Here is a 19,962-nt window from a genome sequence, read left to right as displayed (position 1 = left end):
AATCGAACCAAAATTTTGATACGATTCCAATTCGATTTTTCATTATTTTGGTTCTGGTTCATAAATCTCGATTCTTGGATTTTAGTTTGGTTTGGTTTGGTATGGTCTAGTTCTTGATTCTTAGTTCTTGAAACAATTTTATATAATTATTTCTTTAAAAAGTTATATTTGAATTAGTATTTTAGTTTTAAATTAAATTATTAATACATAATATATCATGTAATATATCTTTTAACTATTTTTAAATATATAATCTTTAAATATAAAGTGCATATATAATTTAGAATTAAGTATATTATATAATATAATAGTATAAATATATCATATAATATACATTTTAACTATTTATTAATTATGTAATATGTAACTATAAGATACAAATATAATTATAAATTAATACACACATATATAATACATTTATAATTAATAATTATAAAGTAATTTAATGTATGTATAACTAAAACTATTAAGAAAATACAGAGAAATGAAATGTAATATTATGTTGTATTTATTTCATAACTAAATATATATATATATATATATATATATATATATATATATATATATATATATATATAATTATATTAAAAATTATATAATACATCTAAAAACACATATATAAATTCGATTCTCGATTCAGTTTCAATTCGATATGATTCCCAATTCGGTACAGTTCCGATTCAATTTCAGTATAATTTCGTTTCGATTCTTCGTAAATAATCAGAATCGAACCGAAATATCAAAATAATTTCAATTCGATTCAATATAGTTTTTCGATTCAATTTGCAACTCGAAAAATCGTGCATAGCCCTAGTAGTAAGAGTGCCTAGAAAGCTGACTTCACTTGGCCTTAACTCTATTAGTACCATCTTTTGGTAAAATTCAACAGTTTTCTTAGCTTTTATATTCTCTAATGAACAGAAACTCCAATTATTCACAAATCTAGCAATTATGCAATTCCAGAAAACAGCATTTGGCTTTGGAATTCGACTAAAAAAATGCACTGCCTCCATAAACCTTTCCTTGCATGTGTTCTGCATATTTATATCTCAAGTTCATAATAGACTGAATCTAAACATGAATTTTCCTTCCATGTAGTCGAATCTGCACTCACAAGTATACCATCAAAACTTTTCTTGCTTCATCGAACTGCCACATTTAACATGCATATCCAAAAGGGTATTCATTAAGACATTGTTATTATGCAATTTCCGGTATTCATTCAGACATTCTTATTATGCAATTTCTATCTAGAAGTTCTCTTATGAATCGGTTAACCAGGTTCAATATCGCCCACAAGACCACAGGCTTTCAGAACCACAGAATACATGAATCCATTGGGCACCTCAGCTTCAGAATCTAACATCTGGTTGTATGATTTAAAAACTTCATAAGGTTTTCCACTGCCGGTATATGCAGAGACCATCGTCATCCAAGTAACAATATTTTTATCAGGCATTTCATATAAGTAACAATATCAACATACAGTGGCTTTGTGTTCGAAAATGGAGGCTCAAATTCTGATACCATGTTGAAAAACAAAGAAAGAAGAGCAAAAAATATTTTTCATCAAAAATAAAACAAAAGCTTCCCATTACTACAACAAATAGAGATTAAAGATGGATAAAGAACAGTAGTTTCATTAATAAAACAAAACAATACAAACACTAAATATCAACTCTCCCCACACTTCTCCTCCTCTTTCTCCACGCATCACTCTCTTTAAGGAAAGCATTCTTCAAGTAAACAAATCCACACTAAATACAAGACATCAAAATATTTCATTTTCTTCCACGCATAATTTTCTACCAAATATTCTCCAAAAACAAATCAACTCCAACACTTTTAAGCCATTCGACATATATAGACAATTTTCATTGCAACCTAATAAAAGAAATTACAAAAATTTCTGAAGCTGCCGCAATCTTTTATTGACCTCAAGGATGCTTTCCCTCTACCCACCACCAAACAGATCATATCATTCCAGAAATCTTGATGCTGGATCAATGCTTAAGAACAAGAGGGAAGTGATGATGATTCATGCCTGTGCATAATTACATTAAACAAAGACCGGGGAATGTGGATCTAAATTTAGAGGGGAAAAGAGAGAGTAATCAGAGCTTGCAAGTGACTCTCCATCTCAACTCCTGAATGCTAAAAACGCATTGCAGCACACACCAAACAACAATTGCCTATTTGCAGCCAATTAACACTTGAAAAACTAGATACAAAACCACCGAGCCAAGCTCAGTGTCATTAGATTCGTCTCCAAGACAATAAGATATTAAATTGAGTCCTAATTGGAGCCAAATCAACCCAAAAAAAAACAAAGAAAAAAGAAACTCTAGATACAAAGAAAATTGACCAATGTTTTTGAAGAGTGTGAATGATTTTTGCAGCTTTTGCAACCAAAACAAAGAAGATGAAGAATTCCTTAAATTATCAAAACCGGAATTCCTGAATCTCTAAATGACATCTAGCCGCCATACGCTTTTCCAAGCAAGATTTGATCAATGGGCCACAGAAAGAACAATATAATTGAAGAGAATAATCCAAGCTGCGCATGTTATAGCTGCATGATTGATGTAACTAACAGGGCAAGGAATCTGTTGGTTATCTAGTGGACTCTGGCAAAGTATCAGGCATGCTTGTACCACGTGTTAATTTAAGTGATGACTTGTGTGATAGGAGACACCAACATTCTGGTAAAGGATATGCATAAACGGAAGTTTTTCTATTAATTTTTCTGACTCTGGGTACCACCACTCCCTGGCGATCACTTTCTGTAAGCATTGCTTCCATCTGATCCTTGAAGGCCTTCCAACTGCAAATCAGAAGTAGACATTGTGTCATCATCGACTAACACAATCTTGTTTACAATGACCCCTCACCAAAATCCTGGAGTTCTACTTTGTCCTTAGAAAAGGCCCAGAAACAACTGCCTCAGATTTCTAAACTCCAGCTTTTAGCCTACAAAACTCTGCCTAAGTAGTTTGCCCTTAGCCGGTCCCAAGCCCGGATAAAGGAGGAGGGTTGCGGTAGGTGACAACCAGCGTAAAAATTTCGTCACACCCTATGATATGGATTCAAATGATATAAACGTTGGGGCGTCCTCTACTAACGACGCGCTACATCGGAGCCCGGGTGTAGTGATAAATATGCAAGGGTGTAGGGCGTTCACCGAAAGCGACGCGCCATGCCGGCGCCCGGGTGTGGTGTTAAGTGAGCAAGGGTTCCCACATCATGGACGGGTGTGGGTAAAGAAGTTAGTCCATAGGACAGATAATAGAACAAATAGTGGAACAGAACACAAGATAGACATAGAAAATAATAGAAGATATCATAGAAGGAGACCAATTAGGAAGGAGCAGGATAGGAGGAGGATCAGGGTTGGTACTTGGAATGTTGGATCACTTACAGGAAAATTAATGGAGCTTGTGGATACCTTGAAAAGGAGAAGGGTGAATATTGCTTGCATTCAGGAGACTAAATGGGTAGGAGAGAAAAGTAAGGAAGTGGGTAATTCAGGGTACAAACTGTGGTTTACCGGAAAGGAGAGAAACAAGAACGGAGTGGGTATAATCATAGACAGAACATTGAAAGACGCAGTAGTAGCTGTGAAAAGAGTAGGAGATAGAATTATACTAGTAAAGCTAGTACTAGACGGAGAAACAATAAATATAGTTAGTGCTTATGCCCCACAAATAGGACTAGACAGTGAGAGTAAACAAAGGTTTTGGGAAGATATGGATGATTTAATGCAAAGCATACCGAATGAAGAGAATGTTTTCATTGGTGGAGATTTGAATGGACATGTAGGAAGTGATAGGCAAGGTTATGAGAATGTTCATGGAGGTTTTGGTTTTGGCAGTCGAAATGAGGAGGGAAAAAGCATCCTGGATTTTGCTATGGCATACGACCTAATACTAGCAAATACCTACTTTATAAAAAGAGAGTCACATTTAGTGACTTTCAAAAGTGGGCAACATAGAAGTCAAATCGACTTCCTCTTAACCAGGAAGACAAATAGAGCTCTATGCAAGGATTGCAAGGTCATTCCAGGAGAGGCTTTAACAAGTCAACATAGGTTGGTGGTCTTGGATGTCAAGTTTAGGAACAATTCAAGTAAGGTCAGAAGAAATAGTGTAGTTCGAACAAAGTGGTGGGAGTTCAAAGGAGTAAAGCAAGTGAAGTTCAAAAATGAGCTTCTTGAGTCTGAAGTATGGAAGCTAGATATGGAGGCCAATGATATGTGGATACAGATGGCATCAAAGATTAGAGAAGTAGCTAGAAAAGTACTTGGGGAGTCTAAAGGACATGGACCACCCTCAAAAGAGATATGGTGGTGGAATGAGGAAGTACAAAAGGCAGTGAAGAGAAAAAGGGAATGGTATAAGAAATTACCTAAATGTGATAATAATGAGGCATATGAACAAAGACAAGATAGCAAAGAAAGAGGCAAAAAGGCGATTAGCCAAGCAAGAGCAGGCCATTGAAAAGTTATATGAGAAACTTGGAACTAAAGAAGGGGAGAAAGATATTTATAGATTAGCAAGGAGTAGAGAAAAGAAATGTCAAGATCTCAATCAAGTTAGGTGCATTGAGGATAAAGAAGGAAAAGTGTTGGTGAAAGATGAGGACATTAAAGAAAGATGGAGAAATTATTTTAATGATCTCTTTAATAATAGTCAAAATGGAAATAGCGTGAATATAGATTATAGAACAATAGAAAAGAATGTAAATTATACTAGAAGGATTAGATCTTTAGAAGTAAAGGAAGCACTTAAGAGAATGAAAGTAGGTAAAGCCTGTGGACCCGATGAAATACCAATTGAAGTGTGGAAGTATTTGGGAGATATGGGAGTGGCATGGTTAACTAAATTATTTAATAAGATTCTAAACTCAAAGAAAATGCCTGATGAATGGAGGAAGAGTATTTTAGTACCTATTTTTAAAAATAAGGGAGACATACAGAGTTGCTCAAACTATAGGGGAATTAAACTCATGAGCCATACTATGAAGTTGTGGGAGAGAGTTGTGGAGTATCGACTACGTCATGATACTTCTATCTCTCTCAATCAATTTGGTTTCATGTCTGGTCGTTCAACTATGGAAGCGATCTTTCTCATTAGAAGCTTGATGGAGAAATATAGAGATGGGAAGAAAGATCTACACATGGTTTTTATTGATTTGGAGAAGGCTTATGATAGTGTTCCAAGAGAGGTTTTATGGAATGCGTTAGAACAAAAGAGGGTATCTATTAGGTACATACAAGTATTGAAAGATATGTATGAAGGAGCAACTACTATTGTGCGCACAGTGGGAGGGGACACAAGAGATTTTCCGATCTCAATTGGATTACACCAAGGATCAGCCATAAGCCCTTACCTTTTTACATTAGTTTTAGATGAACTGACGAAACATATACAAGAGAGTATTCATTGGTGCATGATGTTTGCGGATGATATTGTTCTGATAGATGAGACACGAGAAGGAGTCAATAGGAAGCTAAAACTTTGGAGAAGTACTCTAGAGTCAAAGGGTTTTAAGTTAAGTAGAACGAAGACAGAATACATGCATTGCAAGTTCAAGAAGGCCAAACGGTGATAGGGAAGGAGTTAGTTTGAATGGAGTGGCACTGTCCCAAAGTAATCACTTTAAATATCTAGGCTCAGTCCTTCAAGTAGATGGGGGATGTGAGGAGGATGTTAGTCATAGGATTAAAGCCGGATGGTTGAAGTGGAGACGTGCCACGGGAGTTTTATGTGATCGTAAGATTCCCAATAAATTAAAAAGAAAATTTTACCGTACAGCCATACGACCGGCTATGCTATATGGTAGTGAGTGTTGGGCACTGAAAGAGTCGTATGCATCTAAGATAAGAGTTGCAGAGATGAGAATGTTAAGGTGGATGAGTGGTCATACTAGACTAGATAAAGTCCGTAATGAAAGTATTAGAGAAAAGGTAGGAGTGGTGCCAATTGAAGATAAGTTGAGAGAAGGGAGATTGAGGTGGTTTGGCCATGTGAAGCGTAGACATACGGAGGCTCCAGTTAGACAAGTAGAGCACATTAGGCTAGAGGATAGAAAGAAAAAAAGGGGTAGACCTAAATTGACTTGGAGGAGAGTAGTACAGCATGACTTAGAAGCATTACACATTTCTGAGGATTTAACCCAAAATCGTTCAGAGTGAAAAAAGCGAATCCATATAGCCGACCCCAAATTTTTGGGATAAAGGCTTAGTTGAGTTGAGTTGAGTAGCTTTTAGCCTACAACCCAAGCATATCTTACAAAACATACATCACTTTTACCGCAAGCTCCTAAGTCAGTTAAAAAAAACCTTCATATTTAAAAATAATTTAAAAAAAAAAACTCTTCTATAGTTTAACTGTGATGTTCAACCCACGCCATGTAACTAGAGCATTCCAATTAGCCCAATCAATAGGACTTCTACTTTAAATAACAAACCACAGATTCTAAGTGCGACACTGCCACCCTATCTCTATCCCTATGAGTTACCAAACATCATGATACGCACTATTTCCTATTGAATTACGGTCTGGCAAAAGTCATAATATCATCAAGTGGTCAAGATAGAAGGGTCAAGTCAAAATTTTGAAACACTATCTGACATGCATAAATTCCTTGAAACATCAGTAGTAATGAGGAATAATGCATGGGTAAGATACCTGATTTCCATATCCTGCAGGAGAACAACAAGCTTGCGTTTATCAGGCTTAATAGTCTTTGCATGCCCATCAAAAAGGAATCTCCGTTGACCCATCAGAAAATGTGGGAAGTTTCCACCCTGAGTTGTCACAAAAACCTCACTAAACAAGCATACAGTGTAATCCAAAGCTGCCAACCTCGAAAAATAGCCCTAACAACAGGGAGAGAAAAGTGAAGAGCAAATCAATAGAGAATGAATTGAATCAGCAAATTATAATAATTTACTTCATCTGTTCATTCCACTCAGTAATTCTTTTTGAGAATTTCCACTGAGCAATTCTGAGAGATAAAAAAAAAAATGCAACAATCTAGCCAGTCTATGCGTGGTCAGTTGTTAAATTAATTAAAGTAATCCCTGAAAATTCCAAAAATCCAACTCAACTGATTGAAACACAAGACCATTTATTTCAAAGAAACAATTCAAAAGAAATAACATTGGGGACCATTTTCTAATGATCGAATGGTCTAATTGATGCACTTCAGTTTGATGCCATGATCAGTTTTTATGGCACCATGTTGAATGAATTGCCTACCTGATACATTGCTTTCTAATAAATTTATGAAGCCAATCAATATAGGAAAAAACAGAATGGCTTTATAGGGAGAAAAGGCCATAGTTGGATTTAGCCATCCAGTGACTCATGCTTCAGAGTTCAGACAAAAATAGTATTAAGATATGGCATCTAGATGTTAACACTGGTCAATTTTCAAAACCAACAACACCAGGAGATTCCTTCAACCATATATAGCAAGTAGAATTAACAGATACCTCAAAAGAAGCAAGCTCATCTGGGGTTGCAAGAGAGTCCTTGGTGTAAAGAAGGGGGAACATCTGCAACAAAGGAGTTAAATATCTTTCTGCTTTGTAAATTTTCCCCGATGCTAAATAAATTGACGTGTTGTTATCAAATCCCATACCACGCAGCATCATCCCAACCTATGCTGACAGTAAAAATATCATGCAACAAAAAGATTTATGTTTTGCCAAAATAGATTAGCATGAATGAAAATCAGCAAGGTGTAATTGAAAGAAAACGTAAAATGTTAACCAAATGTAGCAAGCATGGCATGTTATGCAAAAATAACATAGCATCAAAATTACTTCTGTTTTAGTTTGTACATTATAAAACGGTGTTCAAATATCTTGTTTCACTTTTCACATGGTAATGCATGGATTGCAAATATCAAACAGAAGGATCCAAATGAAGTTGAGTTCAATAAGCTATGAACTTAGAAAGGCTCTAAAGTCCGTCTTTTTCAGGCTACATTAACATTACATGCGTAAAACAAGTATAAAAAATGAAACTCTTAACATTTTGAAACATAAAAAAATTTGGAGGGGAACAAAATGGCCTACACCAAGCCAGAATATAAAAAATCAAAACGTACAAATAACTATTTGAGTTGGCCACAAAACCCCAGGCCATTATGTTCTTACCTACAGCCTTAAAAGAATGTTTCATCTGATGCTCCCATCATGCTTTGCAGAATGTTGAAATAAATAACTAATGCTACAAGAAAAAGCTAAAGACCAGAGAAATTTCTTTTAAGCTTGTCAGCAAAGCACAATAGCAACTGCTTCAATGATAAGGAAAATCCTAGCCAAAGCTGTTGCAAAAAGAGCTCAAATCAAAATGTCAAAGGCCCAAAAAGCAAGAGAGGATGCGTATATATGGGGTACCTACCTCCAAGGGAGTTAGAGGGCATTTTCCTTCAATACGATTGAGACCAGGTATAATGACACGGTCTTTTCTTTTGAACTTTCTCCTCCACCCTATTTCTCTAATTGAATCCATTTTGAGCTTTTCAGCCTCTCCTCCATCATACACACAACATAAGAAGGCCACCATGTCCTGAATTTAAGAGATATTTAGTAGCCATCTTAAGTTGATCTAGATATTTAAATATAACACACAAAAACTACAGAAACTTGTTTAAAAGATAACAAGTTATAATATTTGCACCTCCTCAAAGCGGAGGTGGATAGAGACATATTTTCCACCAGTCCTTGAGCTCTTCTCAATCATTCTGTTTACTAGTTTGTGTGCAAGTGTTGATATAGGGGAAGAGAACCTGAGCGCTTTATAATTTGCCATGCATCTCAGCAACTGAATATGAGGTGGGACACTGATTGCCAATCTATTGGCAAAGGGAGCAATGCGGATAACCCAGCTTTCAGACAGCAAAAATTAGAAACAACCTGGAATTTTATTTCTACTGATTGTTTAGATAATATAGTTACAGAAACCAATTAAGATACATGTAATGAAGTAGCAAGTTGAATATTGGCAATCCTTTAAAGTATTTGTGTGTTTCCAGTCTCACTTTCCAAACAATGATTTTTTTATCACAAGACATGAGAAAATGGAATTACAAAAAAATACTCCAACATACACTTTCTCCTTAAGGACAGGATAAACTTCACCCAGGTAATAATTAGCCGGAGCCCAAGCTTGGACACGGATGTTTGGAATATTACTACTGTTGTAGTCATATCTTTCCATCACTTCATCAGGTAGCTCTTTAACCACTTTCACATGACCCTCAAGGGTGGCTATAAAGTGGTCCTCATCATATATGTCTCTAAATTCACTGCAAAGGACCCATTTCAAAACAAACTCATCACAATTAAGACAAGGGGGTGACATTGAACTCATCATTTACATAATTTTTCACTCCAGAAAATGCATTTTTAGCAAGCTTTCAAATGCTGAGGTTTTCTCTCCCAGCAAAAATTGATTTGTTGGAATGTCTGTGTAGCACTTGTATGTATTTGGATCATGCAATTGACAGTGGATGAATGGAACAATTTGAAGCACCTAGCAATTTAGAGAGGAATGCATATTAAATGAGTAATGGTGTTCAACCTGAAAGATTGTTGTGGCAAGTCCCTATGCTTTTATCCAAAACAATGAGCTTATGATGATAACAAGAAATTTTGATTATGTCCGTTATAAGGTAGGAGATATGCTTGGCAATCAATTAGTGCTTAGAAATCAATTCTTAGTTAGCCACAGTTGGAGATACAACCCTAAGAAAAACAGAAGTGCCATCCCTCGCAAATTCATGGAATCCACAACCATTTAGTCTCAATTTACATTCAGGGATGTCAAATTCATTTGCAATCTTCCTATATAAGATGCTGTCTAAAAGTGAGGGTGTAGCAATGTGTTGTGCGTGCTTGCACATGTGCATGCAGGTGTTTCTGTCATTACAAACATTAGCAACTGTTACATATTATAGGAAGAGGAAGAAGAATAGTAACAAGTAGTGAGAGTTGGGTAGCTGAGATTTTTGGAGGGAAAAGATACTTTAGTAATTGACTTTTCTGTTGTTTGTTAGAGGCAGTTACACTACTCTGTTGTTTACACTTCTCTTGCATAAAAGGGAAGTCTTTTCCTGTATTCATTCATTCAAGAATCAATGACAGAAATCTTTTCTCTCTTCCTCAATATTTTTCTATTCTTTTCTCATCCAAATCTCTATTCTCTTCTTATCCAATCTTCTATAATTCTGCTTTAATCTCTCTATTTCAGAGACTAATTCAGATCTGATCTTTAAGAATTTGATATCAGAGCTTGTAGCATGACGGAACCAGCCAATTTCAGATCTGGAGTGTCGCAAGATGACTAGATCTGGGACAGTTACTCAAGAATATAGGGTTTCAGAGTTGGAGGAACAAGTTAGGGTTTTACAGGAGGATTTTAAGAAGAATAAAGAGGAATCGCGTGGGGAAATCAAGCAATCTGCAATAGAATTAAGGGAGGAAATCAAGCAATCTACAATTGATACCAGGAAAATTATCCTGGAGGAGTTCCGATCCTTGTTTGGTGCAAATTCATGCAATGAGGAGGCTAGTACTTCTATGGCTACTCTTGGAGGAAGGGGAATTCTTCCTGTGCCAAGGGAGAACATTAATACAAGTTAGAGAGGGGCTAATAGTGCTGGATCTACAACTAAAGTTGAAGGTATGTCCAAATTTTTGCCCAAAATTAAGTTGATTACTTTTGATGGCAAAGAACCTAGGGCTTGGCTTAGGAAATGTATTAAATATTTTGAAGTGTATGATGTTCCCAACGATCAAAAGGCGGGAATAGCAAGTTTATTTTTGGCGGATAGGGCTGATTCATGGTACCATAACTGGATTAAGGGGGATGGAGGACATTCTTGGGAAGATTTTGAAAAGAAGTTGTGTAGTAGATTTGGAGATGAAGGAGTGGGGGATATAATTGAAGAATTTATGAGAATGAGGCAAGAAGGTACTCTTGAAGAGTATCAAGACAAATTTGAAGACATTAGAATTAGATTGGAAAGGGAAATACCTCATTTAGGAGAAACCTATTTTCTGTCCAGCTTTGTAAGTGGATTGAGGGATGATATTCGACCTATGGTCAAAATGTTCAAACCAACAACTCTTTCTCAAGCTATTGAAACTGCAAGATTGCAAGAGCAGCTTTTGAATAATACCAGAAAACCTAATGCCTATTCTAGATCTTACCAAAGCAATTATAGACCTAATAATTCTCAATCTTCATTACCTACTACCCGCAGAACTGTTCAAAATTCTCAATAATATCCTTATGCCCCTAAACCACCTAATGCAGACCAGAATTTCCATTTGAAACAGCCTAATTTCACCAATCAAAATCAGTCTACACAGAAAACTTTACTCACCACTAGTCAATCTTCTGTCAACCAACCAGCTATTAAACCCAATTTCACCAACTCCAATGCTTCTAACTACATCAGACAGCCCAAACCTTGCTTTAAATGTGGAGAAATATATTTCCTTGGCCATCAATGCAAGCAAAAAACATTAATGTCCTTGCAAATGTCTGAAGAAGAAGGAGAAGTTTTTCAATTGCAAGGATTAGAGGAAGGAGAGGAGGAATGGCATGATGTAATGGAAGGGGATATGCCTGATAGTATAGAGGCAATAACTCTTTCAGTCCATGCTATTGAGGGAATTCAAGGAGCTGAAACTATAAGGGTCATTGGGAGGCATCAAAATAGGGAGCTACTGATTTTGGTAGACAGTGGTACTACTCACAGTTTTTTGGATGCTAAAGTAGCGAGTGAATTGAAGGTCCCATTGGTAGAAGTCCCTGCAATATCTGTTACAGTAGTAGATGGCAGAAAAATTACAAGCAATAGTGTGTGCACTGCATTTAGCTGGAAGATTCAACAATACTCTTTCAATTTTGACTTGAGGTTGTTGGAAATGGGAAGTTTTGATATGATCTTGGAAGTTGACTGGATGAAAACATGTAATTCCATTCTGTTTGATTTTCAAAATTCAAAAATCAGTTTTAAGAAGGATGGGAAATCAGTAATTTTGCAAGGAATTAGTGATTTGGATTCTCACTCTAATCTACTGAATTGTATGAGTTGTCAACAACTTTTACATAAGCAGGGAAGGATTTTCAAACTCCCTTGTTTTGTATACAAGTTTCTGAGTCACATTCTTCAGTAATTCCAAACACTGCAGCATCCTCAAGTAGTTTTGTTGCATTTCAAGGTACTGTAGCACCCTCAAGTCCTTATTTAGTTGAATTGCAGTCATTATTAGATGAGTATCATGGGATTTTTGAGGATCCAAAAGGGCTGCCACCTTTCAGAAGTCACAACCATTCAATTCCCTTGGTACCTTCTGCATTACTTGTCAATATCAGGCCTTATAGGTACCCACATTTCCAGAAGACAGAAATAGAGAAACTTATGGATGAAATGTTACAAAATGAGGTTATTCAGCCTAGCACTAGTCCATATTCTTCTCCAGTACTACTTGTCAAGAAGAAGATGGCACTTGAAGATTTTGCATTGACTACAGGAAGTTGAATGATCTTACCATTAAAGATAAGTTCCCAATTCCGATCATAGATGATCTTCTAGATGAGCTTCATGGTGCTTCAATCTTTTCTAAGATTGATTTAAAAGCTAGATACCATCAGATTAGGATGAATCCTTCTGATATTCACAAAACAACTTTTAGAACACATCATGGGCATTATGAATTTACTGTCATGCCCTTTGGACTAACAAATGCCCCTGCAATATTTCAAGCACTCATGAACCACATCTTCCAGCCTTATTTGAGGAAGTTTGTATTAGTGTTCTGTGATGATATTTTGATCTATAGCTCATCTTGGGAAACAACATTTGCACCATTTGAAATTAGTCTTTTAAGTTTTGTAGCAGCAACAATTGTTTGAAAAACTTAGTAAATGTTCATTTGGCAAGGGTGAGATTGATTATTTAGGCCATATTATATCAGGGGAAGGGGTAGCAACAGACCCTACCAAGATTAAAGCTGTTTTGTCTTGGCCAGTACCAACTTTAGTCAAAGAGTTGAGGAGTTTTTTGGGATTAACTGGGTAATACAGAAAATTTGTTCAACACTGTGGTATTATCAGTAAACCACTCACTGACATGCTTAAGAAAGATGCTTTTCAGTGGGGTAAGACAGCTCAAAGAGCATTTGATCATCTCAGAATAGCCATGTCTCAAGCTCCAGTTTAGCACTTCCAGATTTCAATAAACCTTTCATTGTTGAAACTGATGCTAGTGGGTCAGGTATGGGGGCAGTTTTGCGGCAGAATGGACATCCTATAGCCTTTATCTCTAAGGCTTTTGGCCCAAGAACTAAAGCACTGTCAGTCTATGAGAGAGAGCTGCTAGCCATTACTTTTGTTGTCTCTAAATGGAGACATTACCTAGAGCAGGGGCCATTCTTTATTAAGACTGACCATGAGAGCATCAAACATTTATTGGGGCAAAGGTTGCACACTAATTTGCAATTGAGGGGTGTTTCAAAATTATTGGGGCTGCAATATAAAATTATATATAGAAGAGGGGTTGAAAACAAAGTTGGCGATGCCTTATCAAGGAAACCTACTGTGGATGGTCAACTTTATGCTTTACACTCTTCATTGCAGCCTACTTGGATGACACAATTGATTCATAGCTATGAAGGGGATGTTAAGATTGTTGAATTCATCTCACATTTGTCAATAGATGAGCAAGCCCACTCTGATTATTCCTATAGAAATGGATTGCTATTCCATAAGGATAGGTTGTATGTGGGCAGCAATGCTAATTTGAGAGAGCATTTGCTGGTTCTTTACCATAATTCTCATCTGGGAGGCCATTCTGGAATTAATGCTACTTTTGTGAGGTTGAGCAGACATTTTTACTAGCCTCGTATATTGAAATCAGTGGTGGACTGGATTAAAAGCTGTGATACTTGTGCTAGGTGTAAAACAGAAACACGTGCCTCTCCAGGGCTTTTACAACCTTTATCTATTCCGACTCAGGCATGGCAGCATGTTACAATGGATTTTGTGGAGCAACTACCAAAATCTCAAGGCAAGGATACTATTCTGGTGGTGATTTGCAGACTTACAAAGTATGGGCACTTTATTCCATTACAACATCCTTTCACAGCCTCAACTGTTATCACTGATAGAGACAAGATTTTTACAAGTTTATTCTGGAAAGAATTGTTTAAAATGATGGGAACTAAGCTTGCTTATAGTATAGCCTATTACCCTCAGTCAAATAGCCAATCTGAAAGATTAAATCAGAGTATGGAAGGGTATTTGAGGTGTCTTTGTTTTCAAGCACCTCATTCATGGGTTAAATGGCTTCCTTTAGCTGAGTGGTGGTATAACACCAGCTATCATAGTGCCTTGAAGCTGTCTCCATTTGAAGCTTTATATGGTTACAAGCCAGCTCCATTGACTTTTTTGCCCCTTGAGAATGCTTCAGTAGGTGCAGCGACTGATTTTGTGAAAGATAAACAGCACATGTCTCAGCTTATTAGAGATAACTTGCTAGCAGCACATAATAGAATGAAACAATATGCTAATAAAAAGAGGTATGAAAGAATTTTTGAATTGGGGGATTGGGAGTATCTCAAATTACAACCGTACAAGCATAGTTCTATAGCTTTAAGGAAAAACTTCAAGCTGGCAGCAAGGTATTATTGGCCTTTTCAGGTGGAAGCTAAAGTTGGTACTGTGGCTTAAAAACTGAAACTACCCCCTAATTCCACTGTACATCCTGTGTTCCATGTTTCGTTATTAAAGAAAAATGTAGGAGACAATATTGTGATTGTTCAGGATCTACCCCTTTTCCAGGATGATACAATGGTAGTGGCTCCAGAAAAAGTTTTGCATATCAGAATAATTACCAGGCATGATCAGCAAGTTCTTCAGGGACTTATCAAGTGGAAGAATTTACCTGAAGAAGAAGCTACCTGGGAGGATCAAACCTTTATTCTTTCTCAATTTCCTGAGTTTCAATCTTCTTGGGGACAAGAAGATACTGTTTTAGGGGGGAGGGGGGGGGGGGAGGAGGGGTGTGGTTATTGTTATATATTATAGGAAGAGGAAGAAGAATAGTAATAAGTAGTGAGAGTTGGGTAGCTGAGATTTTTGGAGGGAAAAGATACTTTAATAATTGACTTTTCTGTTGTTTGTTAGAGGCAGTTACACTACTCTGTTGTACAAGCAGTTACACTTCTCTTGTATAAAAGGGAAGTCTTTTCCTGTATTCATTCATTCAAGAATCAATGACAGAAATCTTTTCTCTCTTCCTCAATATTTTTCTATTCTTTTCTCATCCAAATCTCTATTCTCTTCTCATCTAATCTTCTATAATTCTGCTTTAATCTCTCTATTTCAGAGACTAATTCAGATCTGATCTTTAACAGCAACTTGGTCTTACCTTGGATCTCTCCGAACACTGTTGAATTCAAAGAGAGGGATGACTAGTATTGCATTCATAAGTCCAGCTAAAGCAACTGCATTGCAGATCTACACCAAAACATAAACCATGAGGAACAAGAAAGTAGCAGATATTGACATATCAGTTACTTTATGCATGCTTATAATGACTTGAGATAGATAAAAACTGGCAAGTAATTAATATCAAAGCAATAACATACTGCAGAACGCTGCTGGTTGAGACCACCATTTGCCTCAATAATCAAGTAACCATTAGGGCCAGCTGACTCTGCAATTCAATAGACAAATAAAAGCTTTAATTTACATAACACAGCTAATTTCTCCCAAGGCAACATGCGAAAGTTATCTTAAAAGAGGGGGTAATATGTCACTGTCACAACTCGCACAGTTCATAAGCACTTGTAGGTTGAGGGTAAGAGATGAAAGATGGCCCCTTGCTTATAATCGTAGTAAAGAGAAAAAGGTATATAATTTTTTTTTTCTGTATATTTCATCCAATTCGAGCGTTTAAAGCCGTGCTGCTTGCAACACCCAAAAGAATATGCCTTAGCAAGTAGCTACAACTCCTAGGTTAAAAGTTGCCCGTAAGACAAATTCAAACATTGTGCCAGAAATTGAATTTAGCTAACCTTCATTTGCAGCAAAATGTTGTTGCCTAGCAGTTGAATTGCGACATGGTTTCTGCACTTTCAACCTCCTTTTGAATTTCCATACAGATGATAACTGTAGCAAGAAATGGCACCTTTGCCAATTATAATGTAATAGGCAAAATAGCATTACAAATAACATCATCAAATTCATCTCAAATCAACCCTACCCTTAATAGAAATTAGTAATTCACCTAAAGCAGAAAAATCTAAGACCCCTTTAAAATATCAAGTGATCCAATCATTCGTGATCAGAAATAACAAAGACTAGTTAACTCAACTTCAAGAAGCCCAAATGCAGCAACAGTAACTAGAATATCCTTACATCATAAATAAATTAGAAACAAAAGTTCAAACAAAATCATTTGATACTAAAATGTCATTTTACTGAGTTCCATCGAGTTCCATCAGGAACAATCATAGCTTTCAATTTTTCATTTTTCTTTTTTCATTTTACCTTCGGTCCCAAGTGATAATTCAACGGTCACAAACTATTTATTTCTTCCTCTGCTTTCCTTTTTCCACTTTTTCTCAACAACCCAGTAGAAAATAAGACCAAAAAAGGGGCGAAAATTAACTAAAATAAGAGGTGTAAAATGAAACCTCAATTGCACTAGAATTATCAGCTGCAATATCAGGCCAGAGCTTTGCAAACAACTCATGGCTCCGATACACCGCACCGGGAAGAGTAGGCCGAAGCAAAGCGGAGAAGGGCCCCACACACATGATCAAACCAGAAATATACAGCAAGGGCAAGACCAGCAAATACCGGATGTTCCACCGGAGAAGGATCCCAGCAGTCAAGTTCTCCCGGCGAAAATGAGACTGAACTTTAGAGCGAAGCCGACGGCGGCATTGAGAGATGCCGGTCTGGAAGCGACGGCGGGGCGACGGCGGAGGGCTAGGAGAGTTGCTGTCGGCGATGCCCTCGCTGGCGCAGCCGGTATTGCCAATTCCATTGTTGACCGCGGCTTTCACTACAGTAACAGTGTTTATCGCCATGCCAACAGAGAGAGAGAGAGAGAGAGAGAGAGAGAGAGAGTAGTCTGTTTCTAGTGAGTGGAGAAAATGAAAAATATGGGTTTTGATTTTATATGCGGTGCAGTGACGCACGGAGCTTCTGCTTTTTCTAATGCCGTTTTCAGGATTTTTATTTTTTTTTTGTGCGCGTTCAGAGAACACTAGAACAGTGCACAGAGAGAGAGAGAGATAGAGAGAGAGAGAGGCATACTCCTGGGATTTTGGATTTCCATGCCTTAACTGAATTAACAATCTGATTTGAACCACAAAAAATCCAGCGCTTACATGTCTTTTCTGCAATATAGTTTTCTTCTATAATTTAACAACATATTTAAAAGTAAATATTTTTAATTACCATTATTTTTCTATAATTATTAATCATTAATTTCTAATTTTAATTACAATATTAAGGTTCTTAGTCAATTATTTATACAATAATTTAAAATAAATATATTTAATAAAAATAATTATTAAATTAATTTTTTATGAATCATTTTTTTTAATTTGTAAAAATATTATTATAAATATTAATATTATATTATCAAATAATATAAATAAAAAAATAATATTTTAAAAACTATTTTAAAAACTATTACAAAACATACCTAAATGAAAACATTTTAAGTAATCACTTCTTTTTGAACTGATTACAATCAGTCCATCACTAAAACAAAATTGAGAAAAAAAAAACATTTTATTTAATGAGTTCACTTTTTTAACTCGTCAAACCCCACATGGCCCCATAATAAACATATATTTGTTTAGCAAAAAATTATTAATTTAATTTAATTGTTGTTCTAATAGTAGGCCAATTACAAAAATTATTATTAATAAATGAAATATAGACAAAGTTATTAGATATATTAAAAATTACCAACTTTTCACACTTTGTCATGCCTAAGAATCACATTCGCAGCTTTGACTAATACGTCATGCTCATGCTAACAGTATTTTGCTAAACCGTGATTATGCAATTAATGACGAATTTAAAGGACAGAATCATAAACGGACAGCGAAAGAACGGAACGGGCAGTCATGTCAGTGTCGCATGCCAGTCGCCAGAGACGGGAAATAACGGGTTACAAGTCCGTCAGCAAGTGCGTCTCGGGCTCCGTTAACACCCCCACGGGAAAGGGACAGGGGCAGCGCCAGGGGCCATGACGCTTCCATCACTTCATGGTTATCGTTTTTGGACCGATGTGCCCTGCACGTATTCGGTTGACAAGTCCACCGTTTTTTGTGGGCATCAAACGATTTTGGAACACATCACCGCTTTCTACGTGTCACCCCCCTAACTAATTTTTACTTTCATTTGAGATTTAAATCAATAATAATTTAACAATTTTTAAAAAAATGACTGAAAATAAAAATCCTTGATTAAAAATTAATTCATTGAATATTACTTTTCTAAAGTAAACAAATAATAATAAAATATTTATAATAAAATATATCTTTTAAATTTAAAATATTATAATAAATAATCAATTTCAATGCCAAAATTTATAATAATAATAATAATAATAATAATAATAGCATGTCCTAGTCGTAGGTAAGTTTGCTGCATGCGTTAGTGGGAGGAGGGTCTTTCTCTCTCTAGTTTTTAGAAAGAGAATTTTCTCTGAATTTTGTTCGCATTTAGGAGGTTGGCTTCTTTGTCTGTCATTAGTATGTGGCTTCTCTGTCCCTTTCGAGCAAGGGGAGCTACTCTTCTCTACTTGCATTGTGGATTTAACCTTCTTCTCACTGGGGATAGGGATTGTACATAATTTTTGAGTTTCTATTTTGAGTTGCAGGGAGAGTTTTTCATGAGTGATCTGTTGCTATTTTTTTGCACTGGTTTGTTTTGTTTCTATTTCTAGTCTTGCAAGTTTACAGCTCCAGTGATGAAAGATGTAACGAGAGGCTGTCGTGGTTGCTCACGGGCAAGCTAGATGACTGGCTTGGAAGGCACGATTGGGACGCTAAAAAACACCATTGCAGCTTGTCCTCTGCTCTTATCGATTTTGTTGTATTGCATCCAATGGAGCACCTGTTGTTTCGATTCTGGTTTATCTTCCTAGAGGCTATCGGGAAGTGACGGGAAAGAGAACATTCTTTGAGCATGAACAGGAACAAATAACTTTGATGCCCACTATTTTGCTTTGAAGAGACTTATCCGATGCTTCTCTGTGTGGTTTAAGTCTGTCTTTATGGATGAAGGGTTGGCTTGGTGATGGTAGTGGCATTAAGAGGTTTGATACAAATGATAGCTAGATTATGATTCTATTTGGGTCGAATACCCATTTCTTGCCTTAGGGTTAATTGAGTAAGTTCTGGCTTTCCTTATGGGCTTTAAGCATTTGGGTGAGCCACTAAGATGGCTTCTTGTAATTGGCCCATGTACATTATATATTCTATATAAATGAACTTGAAAGAAATAAAAGATATGTTTGTTGCAATAATACTCCTAGTCCTAACAAAGCCATTACCTCAATACTCTATAAACTTAGGTTTTATTTGATAATATTAACTATTATAATATGTTTCAGTAATTATTAATTGTTTTACTAATTGTTAATAATTAACTGTTTATATTAACATTTAAAAGCAGAAGTGTTCGATAAAAATAATTAGATTAGTTGTTAAATATAATAATATTTGTGTCATCTTATTGACCTTGATCAAAATACTCTCTTAACCTTAAAATTTAAGAAGGATAATTTTTTATAAACCACTCTCTCAATCTCTAAACACTAATATAAACATTGTTATTAAATGATATAAATAAGAGGGGTAGCTAGTACTTTGACTATGGTCAAAACACTAAACGCTATCTTAAA

The 19,962-nt window shown here is 36.1% G+C and overlaps 1 protein-coding gene across 4 annotated transcripts; it reads right to left on the bottom strand.

Moving 5' to 3' along the window:
• Positions 1 to 2,180: 2,180 nt before the first annotated feature.
• LOC110665568 (O-fucosyltransferase 10-like) lies at positions 2,181 to 17,316 on the bottom strand. 4 transcript variants are annotated; one of them, XM_058138855.1, is made up of 10 exons: positions 16,727 to 17,316; positions 16,106 to 16,199; positions 15,677 to 15,744; positions 15,457 to 15,545; positions 9,124 to 9,321; positions 8,694 to 8,898; positions 8,415 to 8,582; positions 7,499 to 7,666; positions 6,690 to 6,808; positions 2,181 to 2,824 (listed from the first exon to the last, which is right to left on the bottom strand). In XM_058138855.1, exons 1-10 carry the CDS (start codon positions 17,123 to 17,125, stop codon positions 2,614 to 2,616), a joined length of 1,719 nt encoding a protein of 572 aa, XP_057994838.1. In that variant the 5' UTR covers positions 17,126 to 17,316; the 3' UTR covers positions 2,181 to 2,613. The 4 variants fall into 4 exon arrangements, with proteins under 4 accessions (XP_057994838.1, XP_057994840.1, XP_057994839.1 ...); XM_058138857.1 differs by having other exon boundaries at positions 7,499 to 7,561; XM_058138856.1 differs by having other exon boundaries at positions 6,690 to 6,880; positions 7,499 to 7,561; positions 16,727 to 17,315.
• Between the last annotated feature and the right edge of the window lie 2,646 nt (positions 17,317 to 19,962).

This window comes from Hevea brasiliensis, chromosome 16, assembly GCF_030052815.1.
Source record: "Hevea brasiliensis isolate MT/VB/25A 57/8 chromosome 16, ASM3005281v1, whole genome shotgun sequence".
Classification (NCBI taxonomy): domain Eukaryota; kingdom Viridiplantae; phylum Streptophyta; class Magnoliopsida; order Malpighiales; family Euphorbiaceae; genus Hevea; species Hevea brasiliensis.
Note: the sequence above shows the minus strand (reverse complement) of the source record. Positions and strands in the feature narration are given on the sequence as shown.

What these genes read in the sequence shown, in the direction of transcription:
- LOC110665568 (XM_058138854.1), bottom strand. Translation starts at nt 17,125, where the DNA reads ATGGCGATAAACACTGTTACTGTAGTGAAAGCCGCGGTCAACAATGGA. An exon ending in TCAACCAGCAGCGTTCTGCA is followed by an intron (nt 15,546 to 15,676) that starts GTATGTTATTGC and finishes GTTTTGGTGTAG; the next exon opens with ATCTGCAATGCAGTTGCTTT. An exon ending in ATGAGCTTGCTTCTTTTGAG is followed by an intron (nt 6,881 to 7,498) that starts GTATCTGTTAAT and finishes CCCTGTTGTTAG; the next exon opens with GGCTATTTTTCGAGGTTGGC.